We start from the raw sequence: 13,750 nt of genomic DNA, 5'->3' as shown, positions 1-13,750 counted from the left end.
CTAGACAATTACAGTATTTTACTGCCACTAAAATTTCCATCTGTCTTACCTGCTTTCTTTTCATCTGCTGTTTTTCCAGTAGAACAGCACATACAGGCTTGTAGTCACGTGTATCTTAGCCAATAATGTGCTGTACTCAATAATTATTACACAACATATGAGGGAGCAAAATACAAATGAGGAGCTGAGCCCCCTTATAACTCCCCCTTCTGGGTCGCTGTGTTTTCAAAATGCAAATTAATTTAATGATTACAGGCCAGGTAGCTTGATAAGTGTCTCAATGGTGGAGCACAATTGCGTTTGACACGTGTTTACCAGAGAACCTCTACGAAGCACTCACGTGCAAACTCAGGTTTGCAGCATTACTGGTGCATGTTAATGATGACGACATTCGGCATATACATGCAGGCAAACAGCAACATGATTCTGAAATGACCTCTCTCACTCATTCTACATGGCCACATAGTAAAGTAACATAGGTGTCATATGAAAATCTGCAAATTGACAAGTGCTTTTCTGTGTACAGAAAATGTGTGCTCTGAAAACAAATACAATCTGACAGACATGTCACTTCAGCCAGGTTTTGTGAATGTAGCACTTGTGGTGACGTATATTAGTATAGTAGTAACACACCAAGATGTTGACTGGACAAAAATGATTTCATTTATTACATCAAAATCAAAATCAAAATTGATCAAAATCAAGAGAAAAAATCAGTTTTTACTATAGTGAAGCCATAATTTTTAACCAAATGAAAATAGAAAAAAATAGGAGAATTAATGGTGATAAACTATCATGCAATGACGACAATGCAGTTGGCACAGGATTGGAACCTTTTTTTTATATAGTAGAGAGCCAGTTTGAGATTAGACACTGGCTCTTAACTGAGATGTTTTCTGTGAGAACACCTCAGAGGCCCAAGACATCCTTCTGCACACTGCAGCCCAACAGTGTGTTTCCAGCCTCCATACACTCTGCCACACATGATGCTGAAAAAAATAACAACAACAAAAAATTAGCTTCTTCAGGAGATTGATGTGGAAAGTTTTTTTTTTTTTAACCAGCTCACACTGTTAAAAACAGAAAACAGCAGTTCGGAGCCATTATAATACCATTCTGAGCACGGAGCCATGACAAAGCCTTCAGACCCAGAAGCTCCCACTCTTCCTTAGCATCCATCTTGAAGCCATTAAGCCAAATCAGGGCCAGCAGTGTAGCCCACACTTCCTGGTTTACCTAATTCAGCAAATCACATGAAACTGAATGACGTGGATTTAGTAAAACATGAAGGAAAATCAAAGAGAAGAAAGTGTATGAAGTATCTCAGGGGGGAAAGGGGTCCATTAGGTCCATTACAACTTTTTGTTTGTAATGAAATAACATGATATGATACTCAAATGTATACGGTCAAGTGTTCCTTGCACATGGGAAGTCCCTAAACAATGAAATATGTATGATTTTGGCAATAACCCACGGATGAAGGCTTTGTCCGCTCCACCTCCTTGCTGGTTTTTCCCAGTGCAGCAGCCAGAGCTGGATCAAGCAGCCAGCAGCCAGAGGCCTTCTGGAGGGAAACCAGCTGAAGCAACGGGTCTTTGGAAATCTTGGCCTCAGTTTTGTCATTGCTGCTCGCTGAAGAAAAACACACAGGAAAAGCCCATCCATCCTTTCATATATCATTTACGATCACTATAACATGACTGTGTTGACCTGTATAAGAGCATGGATGTTATAATGACACCTGTATTTCCAGAATGTCGTGTTGCCCCTAAAGCTTTAAGCGTGATGATTTACGCGTCATCAGCCTATAATATAAGATAATGGCTGTGTTGCATAGCATGGACATGTGTTGCAAATAAACTAACAGTCCTCAAGTTAGAGTTATTGACTTGATAATTATGCAGGAACTGGTAGATACTGTGTGTAGGCCAATAAACAACAAATGTACAAGAATTGTGAGAGTAAATTTTGACATGAGGAGGATGATGATGATGGTACAGGATAAAAGTCCAAGGTGATGTTAAAAGAACTGAAAAGCAAATATCATAGTAACACATTATATTGTTGTGATTGGATTTTGCTCTGAAAGTCTCTTCAAATCATTACTTAGGTGTAATTTACGTGCAATTTTCCACGATTTTTACATGGTGTCTGTGTTTTTGTTTGGTCCATTTGTCTACACCCCTTTCTATGTGATGATGTGTGTATTTCAAGTTGTTTATTAAATTATTATACTTATTTTTTATTACTATTAGCACTCATTATTAAGGCAGCGGGATAAACATATAATATAACTAAGGCAAATGGGGTGGGATTTGTTTTAAATTGAATTTATTTATTTATGTTAAATAATACATTCAAAACAAATATAAATGTCATAACTGAACATATGGATGCTCTTTTACAAATGCTTAGGATTTTTTCCTATTTCATTTTACCGGTATGAATGTACATTTTTATTTTCTTTAATTATAAACATTCATCTTTAATCACTTGAGACTATTTTTCTTTAGTAATGGTCACTACATTTTGCATGTGATTCAGGTACATTGTTGTTAATGTGAAAAGTAAGGAAGTTTCGTAAATGTGAACAAACATCTGAGCTGGTTTTATATTTGAAAGCCATAGCTGCAGTGCATGGTTCTACTTACATTGCTTAGAGTTGCATTGGCTCTTTAGTTTGGGCATGGCACCAAACATGTTCCCTTTTTTTCTGCTTTTAGCACCTGCAGAGAGAGCAGAGTGTCCACTGTTCCCTGGTCGTCATGACAAAGCAAAATGTCAGCCAGTGTAATGATACGGCTCTTGAATGTGTGACGATCACAAATCTTCAAATTTCTTGAAACAATTTCAGTTCATGTGTTATATAACACATCACATCATCATAAACATGATGAAATGTACAGATGATAAAATAAACAATATGTTGTTAGATATTTTATGAGACACAATCTAATGGGGGCACACGGTGGTTTAGTGGTTAGCACTGAATGTTTGTTTGTCTCTATGTGTGTGGCCCTGCGATGGACTTTTACTCACATGAAAGGACTTCAGGTAAACCTTGTGGAGCAAAGCCTAAGGGCAAGAAGATTGAGAAAAACAAACAAACACAGGATTACTGTCCCAGTCAGTTTCACGTCTATGATTGTTAGGACTTGTATTTACACTATGTTGTAACTACACTGTAAGAATTTAATGGATGATGTTAAACATTAGGCTGCACAGTGCTGCAGTGGGTATTCCCCTGCACATATACTCCAAACTTCCTCCCACAATCCCAAAACATGCAGATTGTAAATGTGAGAGTGAATGCGACACTCTATGTATTTCTCAGTATAGAGCTCCGGTGGGGCCACGTGGTTGGTGTAGTGGTTAGCAATCTTGCCATTACAGCAAGAAGACCCAGGTTCGCGACCTGGTCGGAACAAGGGCCTGTGTGCAATTTGCATGTTCTCCCCTGTGTGTTCTCCGGCTTCCTCTGTACAGATATGTACAGATAATAAAATGAACAGTTGTAGAGCATTTTACTGGTTCACCAAAGATACTGAGGACGGCAGAGGCAGATCACTGCTCTAAAACACACTCAAAGGCAGAGTGACGGTAACTCAGCAGTTAAGGGTGAACTTCAGGGAAATGATTGTTGCTCTGAGCACCGGTAGAATTTGGATGTCAACTTCATCATAATTACAGACTCCAACACAATTAACTTAATTATCTTGTTTATTTTTTATTTTCCCGTCATTGCGATGTGTTAGCATGTTGACATTTCCAGGAACAGAAAGAAGTAGGTAACAGTAAACAACCCAGGTGTGGAGAACCAAGGTTATAATAGTTTTGGATATTTCATTAGTTTAAGTTTTTATTAAGTTTTGACTTTTTGTTTTTAAAATGACTTAGTTTAAATTCATTTTAGAGCGTATTTGCTAGTTTTTATTAGTTTCTATTAGTTTCTCTTTTTTGTAAATGCTTAGGTTTAGTTTAGTTTTGATACATTTTAGTGTTAGTTTTAGTTTAGCCAGGTGCAAGATGCAAAAAGGTCATAATACATATTGTGTCATAAAAACCCAGCAAAATATGCTATTTTAAAGGTTTATTTGGATGGATGAACAACCATCCCTGAATCAAATATAATCTAACCTGAGGTGCAAAATGTGAATAATACTGCTGAGGTTGGATGCAGTTAGTATTAAAATCAAATAGCCAACAGACTAAAGACACACATAAACATAACTTAAATAATAATAAATAACCCTTAAAAGACACATTGCAATTACATTGCTTTTCTCAGGGAGCTCAATCTGAGGAAAAAAATGAGAACAATTAATAAAACCAATAAACCCCAAGACTAGAGGTCTGATTCACTTAGATGAACCAACTCAACCCAATTAACAACATAACAAATGTTGTGTTTAACTTGCATCGCCTTATGTCCCACATTGTAAACAAAAACAAGTTGAAAACATTTTATCATGATTGAAAATAAAACCTTTCAGAATTGCCGGCAGAGAAAAAATAAATACACTTCATATGAACCCAAAAGGATTATGTATGAAATAAATAAATTTACATAGACTATTTTAGTTAGTTTTATAAACACACAATTTAGTTCCAGTTACTTATCGTCTTATTTTATAATTTCAGTTTTTCAATTTTAGTTTTCGTTTTCATTAACTTTAATAACCTTGCGGGGAACCCCTGTCAAATAGAGAGAGTCTGAGCTGTTATGACAGCTGGCATGATGTCAATGTCTCAGCTGTGCCAGTTTTGCTCAGCTATAGCAAGTTTAACATGGTGGGTTATTCATTTTAATTTTCAATGAAAAATACTCACCACATGCTGTCACACTGTCCATCATAGGTGCACAGCAGCGCATCATATACCGATGCCTACCTGCACAAAGGAAATGAAGATGACGGTACATGTTTACACCAGTCGATGACACATGGTATTATACAGGCCATAATGCACACTATTCAAGTTTGTCATAAGCTCTTACTCTGGACAAAAAACACTCACCAGGTGCTGGGATATTTCTGCGAATCAAAGGTCCTTCAATCGGCTCACCATTGTCTTTGTTGACAACAATGAAGGCAGTGAAGGAGCTGCTCACTCCTGACTGGACACTGAGCTCCACTACCTTCCCCTTCACGCCTCCATCTTGCTTTTCTGTGTTTTCTCTCTCCTTCATCTCCAGGGACCGAATCAGACTCCGAGCCCCCAACCTGTGCACTGTTAACCTGCCACAGGAGACAGGAGTAAAAACCTTTACATCAGAAACATCAGAAACCCTTGAGTGTCTTACTATGAGAGAACAGAGCAGACAGAGTCCTACATAACTCAGTGATGAACATGAGCTCTAGGTGTTTTACTCTGACATTCATGTATTTGGAAATTGTAAGTAACCATAATACATTTAATTAAAGTACAACAAATTATCTTTATTGCTAGTGATGTATGAGAAGGCATGGAAAGATGAAAACATCATATCGCTATCATTAAAATCTCTTTACCTAACTTTTTTTTAGCATCAAATAGAGGATATACTGTGTTGTACATTTTTAATGAAGATCTAAAAGGGACAAATAAGGCTTTTAACGAGGTTATAAATCATGAGGTCCTGGAATGACTTCAAACATGCAGGCTCCCCATTGCAGGAATTCCAAATAAATCAATAGGACTGTGTGCTGTGAGACAGCGTTCCAGCACTGTTCAACTGAATTTTAATCATCCCCATTCATGATTATCCCAACAATGGACATGTTATCACAATCAATTATTGTAAAACTGTATCATCTGATCCAACATTGCTGTTTTACCCTGTGTCTTCGGCAGGTTTGAGACTGAAGGGCAGCTGGTTCTGAGAAGGATGACCTGCCAGACAGTACTTCAACGTTACACTGCCCTCTGCTGCTTCTGAGCTCTGTGGAAGAACATGTGTTAGAAACCATGATGATTGCTACATCGGGGCAAATCTGAACTGACATAGGGTAAAAAGTGGGGTACACCCTGGACAGTTTGCCAGTCCATTACAGGGCGAACAATCAACCACTCTCACACTCAAAGTCAATTTAGAGTGTCCAATTCCCATATTGCATGTTTGTGGACTAGGAGAGCCCACAGCCCTTTTCCGAAACTGTTGTGTACCCGGGTCTTCTTGGTGCCAAGGCCAAGAGTGCTAACCACTACACCACCTGTGCAGTCCTGTCAATTGCTACATCCGTATGTAATTATTGTAACTAGTGCTCTAGCAACATGGAATTATTACATTTCCATTAAAATGTATCACAAATTGTAATAGAGTTGTCAAAGATTCAGTGAAACAAAATGTGCATTAATGTGTGTTTCCATCAACTGCTGTAAAGCGAATATTGAGGGTTTGTTCACCAAGGTAAGTATATGGTGCCACCAAAGTCCATTTCAACACAGAAACATAACAAGGCACACGATATATGGTGGCATTTTGTTGCCGGTTCTCATCATTGTAGAAACATTTGCTTCATGCACTATGTGGAGGAATCTGGTGTCTGTCTTGTCCAGTACAGCAAATTGGAGAAGCAGGAGGGACTCATAAGCATCTACCTATAATTGACATAGCATACTTTTTCTCCCCCCCAAGCATAAAAACTTTAATGTGATATTTCAAAAATCGTTGGAAATGTTAAGCCTGATTTTATGAGTTAACCAAAAATGCACATTAAAATAGGCTGATAGACTGTTATACTGTTATATGTATTGAGGCCACACTGACCGTTGTCTGACTGTTGCAGCGTGTCCACCATCCTGGTATGAGCAAGTCCACTATATAATCATTATAAGTAGACTTTTTCAGAACAAAAAGCTCTGAGTGCACATTGTGTACAATCGGCTACAGATTCCCTGGATCTTATTTGAAAAATGCAGCAGAGTGCACAGCCCCAAGGAGCAGAAGAGTAATGTCAGCATCCTTGTTGCTCTCAGTGCCACTCCAATGACGGTGGGCGACACTGACACATTCTCCAGCAGTCAATGCGACGTCCTCGTAAATATGTCTATGCGCCTACCTCTCCAGTGAGCTGAGCATAAATCAGTGACCTCTGACCCTGGAAAAGTGCTGTGAGTGGTGGAGAGAGTACAGTGACAGACACTCCCTTTGGTAAATCCCATGTGGCTGAGATGTCCACCACTGCTGGCTGCAGAGCGAATCGCAGGGACTGCATCACCTGGGGTGGGGAAGAAAAACAAGCACAAAACCACAGCCATGTTACCTTAGAGCGGATCAGCGAGAGAGAGAACTGAGCTGAGACAACTTCAAAATAAACAGTACAGTTAAAATGCTATTGAGGGTTTTCGGATTCCGTTTTTTCTGTTTCTTTTCACAGCAGTTTCTTTTCCAGTAACCAGCAGGACATGCTCTTGTGTCTCCACGGCAGGTGAGACGTGCAATGACTGAGTCAATCATGTCTACTGTCCTTTCTGTGTCTCTCTTACTTTAGGTTGCATCCTGTCAGTCCCTGTGATGAACTGAGCGTGACCTCCTCCTTCCTTGGCCAACCCATTGATAAGAGCAGAGCTGGCTCCCTCCCCAATCCCAAAAGCGAAACACCTGCAATACAGTACAGTTTAGAGTTAAACACAGGCAGCACTGGTGCATTGGACACACTGAGTTTTGGGGGTTTTTACCTGTGGGAGCCTGAATTCTGCTTCACCAGATCTATTACTGCTTTGGTGTTGGATACCTCTCCATCAGTAAAAACAAAAACCTACAGGGAGGACAGTTATTAATAGACATTACACAAAGACATACCCAGAAACATGCACCTGGAAAAACATCGACATAGTTTTGAAAGCAGTGTTAAGCTGCCAGTGTAGTGACACACCCGACTTTTATGTGGGGAGTGTAAATAACCATGTATGATTTTGTTTCTGAGGAACTGGTTAGGTTTGGGCCTAAGAATTGAATTGTGGTTTGGTTAAAGTTAGGGTAAAGCAATAACTGGTTATGGTCAAGGTCATTGTTTTCATTGTTTTCAAGGCGGATATAAGTTAAGAGGGAAACTAAATTTAAAAATGCAGTTTGCCAGGACAAATATAAAAAGTATGTGTGTTTCAGTCTCGGGGGTTAAATTATCTAACAGATGAATTAAAGTGGAGAAAAAACATAAATGCGTTTAAAGCCAGTGAGACATATTCTTAAGAACCGAAAGAATTAATAAAATTGTATAAAATACTGTAAATATTTGGTGATGGGATAAAGTAGTCTATAATACCTATCTATCTATCTAGTGTTAGGATAGTAGGACAGTTGTGATGGTAAAGGTTGTTGTCGATGAATGTCCTCAGTAGGAATGCTGTACAACAATGTGCATTTGTCTGAGTGTTACTTGTCTTGGTTGACTGGGAATGCAGGGTTGGCTGTAAATGTGTTTGAGTGGCTTCAAGATCTCTGTTCCTCCCAAATTAGCCTCCATTGCCTCCACTTTCTTCAGAGCCTCGGCCATGGTCGACTCACTGTACTCCACGCTGTTGCTGTGATCACACATACAAAGTGTCAAGATGGAAAAGCAGGATTTCTGGGGGCATCGTCTGGACAAAATCCTGCCTACAGCAGCTTTAACATGTAATGAAAAAAAGTATGGGCTCTAAGTGACGTACGGGAAGATGTGTTCATAGCTGGAACCAAAGCTGTAGATGTTGAAGTAGCAGCCCATTGGTAAGCTCTTCAACAGGAGCAGTAGAGTATCCTGAAGGCAGAACAGAAACAATGGTAAAGTTAACCCTGTGTCAGAGACAACACAAATGGTTTTATGGTCAGAATAAAACAATAATAAACACCCTGGCACTGCTAATGCGAGTCTGAGGATCCTCATTCCTTATACGTGAACCCATACTCCCAGATCGATCCATCAGGAACACAAACTCTCCACATGAGGCGAGTGAAGACATCAAAGACTGGGGGAACTCAGGATACAGGCTTAGCATCACTACTGGATTGCCCATCAGAGTCCCTGAGAAGCAGATCATTTATTCCAAGACATGTCACTCAGCTGAAGGATCAGATGAATTTACTGATGTTTTTTTTTTAGGTTACAACCTCTCTAATTTGCACTCACCAGGTTCTGCAGAGGCCAGTCCTGCCTCCACCACAGCAGTGGGCTGGTGAGCATCTTTGTAATAAATCAGCAGCTCAACATCTCTGTCAAACTTGTGTCCTTCAGCCAACTTGACCTGCAGTTCACACAGCACACTCACTCACACCAGCAAAGTGCCACACAAGTGTTTGTTCTTAGTGTTGAGGAACAACCACACACACCAGCACACACATTAGCACTTGACCTACAGTGGCCTGGGTCTGCTCTGTGTTCAGGTACTGCAGAGGGTCCAGGGAACAGCTGGACTCTACTTTACAGATTGGACGAGGAGAGGACACTCGGGCAGAGAAAGACAGACTGTAGGGCACCAGAGAGGCTGGAACAGAGGTCACCTGGACACTGGCACCGTCACTGCCTCCGCTTTCTGCAAATAATTTAAGTGATATATCATTATTTTAGTTAACAAATAAAGGAGCTCTAAAGTAAGCAGTCTCTTCCAGTTTCACTGAAATGTTATGATTAAAGATGCATTACATTAAAAGTCTAAAGTAAATTAAAAGGACCCTTTGAAATTAAAACAAGGTGACACCAGCGTGTTCTCCTGCTGCTCTAGCACATTTGCTTAAAGGTTTGACACGCTGTGTGTTCAGAGGTTTTTTGCATACCTTGATTGTAACAAGTTGTTAGAGCTACTGTTGCCTCTATGTCATTTCAAACCAGTCTGACCTCTGGCTTAAATAAGGCATTTTTACCCAGAGAAGTGCTGCTCTCGGGACATTTTCTCTTTTATTAGATTACATTCTCTGTGAACACTAGAGGTGGTTGTGCCTAAAAATCAGTATTTTGGGAGACATTGTAAAATAGTGAAAGAAACACTTCGATTCTAAGCTAAAAATCAGGCATAACATCTTGTCACGTGACTGTTCCTGTAAAAGCCTTTGTATTGACAGGTGTAATGTGGTGATTGACTGTTGGCTGGGTTTCCTACCCTGAGGCTGATAGCGAGGGTTGAGCACAGCAGGCAGACAAAACCTCAGCCCATCATCGGCCTGCACAGCCAGCTCAGTGACATACTCTAGCCTGATGGAGGCGCTCTCTCCTGGAGGCAGACTGCCCACACTCAGAGTGAATATATCTGGACTCTGCTCACTCTCCTCCAATAAAAAGGCTTGCTGACCAGAGCTCAGAGCATCATCATACTCCTCACGAGCCTGAAGTACAGACGACAAACACACAAACACTTGTGAGCAACAAACCCTATATTTACTCTGAGACCAATTCTAATGAATTGAAACTTCACTGTCCAGCTCACCTGCTGTTTCTCCTTCACTTCAGCTACAATCTGTGTCTGTCCAATTTTGGCACTGAAATGACAGACAGCTGCATCTCCGGGCAGAGGAAAGACAAAAACAGCCTCGATTGGTTTGTCCTCCTTGTTCTCGTAGTTCAGAGTGGAGACTACTGTAGCCACATGGTCCCTCACCTCCACCTCCACCTCGATGCTCTTCAGAGGAACTGACCAAGAAGCATAAAGAAATACAGCGACAATGTAACAAGTGTTGTGTTCTTCTCTACAGATGGCATAAAATAGTTGAAAACATTTTACTCATTATATTTAAAGCAGGATCAGATCATCAGCACAGGCAACACATTTTTACTTCACACTTGGTGGCTCTTTGTGTCTGTCCGTTTGTGCTTCCACATTTGCACTTGCCACTATGACCAACAGAGGGCGCGAGAGGCTTGTTGCGAGAATGGGGTTAAGTCTGTTATCGCTGATTGCCATGTTACATCTGTTTTTTTGAACCAGATGTAACTCAAGTCAAAAGAGAACTAAAAAGAGATTTGTCAGTTATTAACGGCTTTATACCTGGTTCCTTCTGGGCAGTCAGTAAACCACAGCAGACCATTGTACCTGTGGAACAAAGTGCATTTAATGACATTAATACCCTAAAGGGAAAATGTTTTTTCTCTATAACATTGTGACCAATTCAGAATACATAAAATTAAAACAATATAGTTGACCTTGAACTTAAATCAGCACCAAAAGTGAGTATTTGTAAACCCAGGTTCAAACATTTAGATTATTATTAAAAAAGATTGTTTGAAAGAAAGTTAAAAAAAACAAACTAAAACAATTCTGAGATTAAAGAAAAACTTTATTAATTTTTTTTTTTATTAAATTAGATTGAAAAACACTGTTTTTGCGTGTTATGTATTCTTAATGTTATTTTAACCATTTTAAAGTTAACTATTGTTTTATGGTGCTCTATCGTATTGTTATGCTTCATTATAATTGGGTTTTATTTGTTGTTTTTTCTAATGTCTCCAATTTTCTAACTGATACTTTGTTCATGTAATTGAGTTGCCTCTGTGTATGAAATGTGCTACATACAAATACAGCTGCCTTGCCTGATGTTACACATAAAGACATAAAACTAATATGAAATGATTGCTTGAATTAATGCTGCATGAACAAACCAAAACAAGAACCCGTATTGACATTTATGTCGCGCATGGGAATCATAGAGGGATGACAAGGAAGTAGATTTACACTCAAACACTTTATGAAATATAAATAAATAGATGAAAAGAAGAGATGGATACAATTTAACATATGAATACACTTCATATCAACGATATCTCGCCAGTGTTTTTGAACCTGGACAAAAAGCAGCTTCTCCTTCTTAACTGTAGGTTATTACCATCCCTGGTTATCCTACCTTTGTGTGGAGAGTCTCAACCACAGGTTGAGACAGCTGACAGACGAATGTCGATTACGAAAGACCAACACATAAATGCAGAGTAAAGACACACCCACTGTAAACTTCCTGTTACAGCTAGAGTTTTTTGTGCCAGTCCCCACCCTCATACATTCACCCTCGCTGAGTCACAGAGGCCGTTTCTCAATACCCATACTTGTGCGTACTTGCATACTCCCGTACTTGAAAACGTCATCAGCCTCAGTCCAAGTGCTGTTCCAATTCTCAAGTAAGCGAACAGCGAGGACGGTTCTCAAACCCGGAAGTGTTCTCGCTCCGCCCATTTTTACCAAGTATGCATCGGTGGCCATGTATCCCAGAATACATTTCGGCGGAGCATAGCAGCAGATAATAGAAATAGAAATCTGAAATAAATATTTTTCTGTGTCGCGGAACAAAGTTTTACCATCATTTGAGGCGAGAAATTAGTCATTTAGAATTCAAACATGTGCTTTGTGTATGACGATATGACGTATTTATAGTTTGGCAGCGACGTTTGCGGGAGGTGATCAGCTCTGCCTCTGAGGACGCTCGGCGCTCACTGTGCCCGGCACAGAGCAGCGTTACCTCGGCCTGTCCTGATGAAATGATCCGCTGGCTCAGACGTCGCTGTCATTACATGCTTGGTGTGATCCATAGATTTGTTGTTGACGTGTTATTTTGTTTTTAATGGAAACGTTTTGACCTGACAGTTTGAATATTATTGTTTTATTTATTTTAACTCTGAATTTTTGATTTATATTAAAGTCGCACGGTCATAGTATCTATATTTAAATATAATATGTAAATATTAGATATGAAGAGTAGTATATATTTGTACAAGTTATATATTTATAGTGTATATACATATACTACTCTACAATGCTGTAATATATCCATTTTCCACATTGTATTGTTTGTATTGTATATTTTAATAGAAATAAATTAATAAATGAAGTTAAATATTACAATAATATTTAATAATAATAATAATTATTATTATTATATTTACAATATATATGCATTTATTAAAAGTATTTCATATGTTCATTCATCAACACTGTAGGTGGCGGTAATGAGGCTGCAGAACCATTGAAAAAGCAGAACAATACATAAACACTTGCTTACTTGAGTATTGAGAAACAGTCACATACTTGTGTACTCTCGTACTTGGCAAGTATATACTCCCAGCGTAATTCTCAAGTATATACTTCCCAAGTATATACTTACTTGAGTATTGAGAAACGGCCAGAGTGTGTCCCTCTGTCCCTTTGTCCACACTCAAAGAGACTTCCACAGTAACTCATGTGAGGACTGTACCTCTGTCACACTGTGAAATCGTCAAAAAGTATGTGAGTGCCCCCTGGCGGCCATTTTGATTTTAAATAAAATAAATGCATTGACCATGGACTGGCTGGCAAGCAAATTTGTAAATATGAATGCTCATAACATCCTGACACAAAAAAAATTACTGTGCAAGATGTATTTCTTTTTTATTGTTATTATTTGAACATCATTGCGGTTGTACACAATAGATGACTTTCTATCAGTGATCAGCAGACATTCACCTGTACCTGGAACAAGCTCCAGCTGTCTACAATTCTTGTAGAGTCACTGGAACTTGCTCCTCCTCCTAATATTTTAATGTTTATTCACTTGTGATTGTCCTTGAAAATGAGACAAAATTACATACAATTAAATAACTGCCAGTAGACTATGAGCTCCACATACAAAAGTGCCTGTTGACTATAAACACTATTTTTGCAGAATAAAAAGAGATTTGAGAGCAAAAAAAGAGTTCACAGAAGCATTCACAGAAACCATTTCACTTACACAAACATATGGGTAGTATATTCAATTTCTAGCGACCCCTACTAAATGTTACACATAAGACCTTTAAAACCACTAACCACTGCAGCATTCCATATGACAGCTTTTAAC

The 13,750-nt window shown here is 39.1% G+C and overlaps 1 protein-coding gene across 4 annotated transcripts; it reads right to left on the bottom strand.

Moving 5' to 3' along the window:
• Window positions 1-700: 700 nt before the first annotated feature.
• Window positions 701-13,060, bottom strand: LOC122772974 (von Willebrand factor A domain-containing protein 5A-like). Of its 4 annotated transcripts, none has more exons than XM_044031317.1 (20): window positions 13,040-13,060; window positions 10,939-10,983; window positions 10,381-10,583; window positions 10,057-10,279; window positions 9,317-9,483; window positions 9,090-9,204; window positions 8,812-8,984; window positions 8,632-8,720; window positions 8,361-8,505; window positions 7,660-7,739; window positions 7,468-7,582; window positions 7,041-7,199; window positions 5,817-5,920; window positions 5,017-5,237; window positions 4,831-4,890; window positions 3,040-3,075; window positions 2,652-2,756; window positions 1,475-1,632; window positions 1,113-1,236; window positions 701-989 (listed from the first exon to the last, which is right to left on the bottom strand). In XM_044031317.1, exons 2-20 carry the CDS (start codon window positions 10,976-10,978, stop codon window positions 910-912), a joined length of 2,397 nt encoding a protein of 798 aa, XP_043887252.1. In that variant the 5' UTR covers window positions 10,979-10,983; window positions 13,040-13,060; the 3' UTR covers window positions 701-909. The 4 variants fall into 4 exon arrangements, with proteins under 4 accessions (XP_043887252.1, XP_043887250.1, XP_043887249.1 ...); XM_044031315.1 differs by lacking the exon at window positions 13,040-13,060 and adding an exon at window positions 11,792-11,894; XM_044031314.1 differs by lacking the exon at window positions 13,040-13,060 and adding an exon at window positions 11,792-11,893 and having other exon boundaries at window positions 9,317-9,492.
• Between the last annotated feature and the right edge of the window lie 690 nt (window positions 13,061-13,750).

This window comes from Solea senegalensis, linkage group LG8, assembly GCF_019176455.1.
Source record: "Solea senegalensis isolate Sse05_10M linkage group LG8, IFAPA_SoseM_1, whole genome shotgun sequence".
In the NCBI taxonomy this organism is placed as follows: domain Eukaryota; kingdom Metazoa; phylum Chordata; class Actinopteri; order Pleuronectiformes; family Soleidae; genus Solea; species Solea senegalensis.
Note: the sequence above shows the minus strand (reverse complement) of the source record. Positions and strands in the feature narration are given on the sequence as shown.

Coding starts and splice junctions, on each gene's coding strand:
- LOC122772974 (XM_044031314.1), bottom strand. CDS start 10,978: ATGGTCTGCTGTGGTTTACTGACTGCCCAGAAGGAACCAG. Junction 7,583..7,659: donor CAGAATTCAGGCTCCCACAG/GTAAAAACCCCC, acceptor ACTGTATTGCAG/GTGTTTCGCTTTTGGGATTG. Junction 5,921..7,040: donor ATGCTCAGCTCACTGGAGAG/GTAGGCGCATAG, acceptor GTTCTTCCACAG/AGCTCAGAAGCAGCAGAGGG.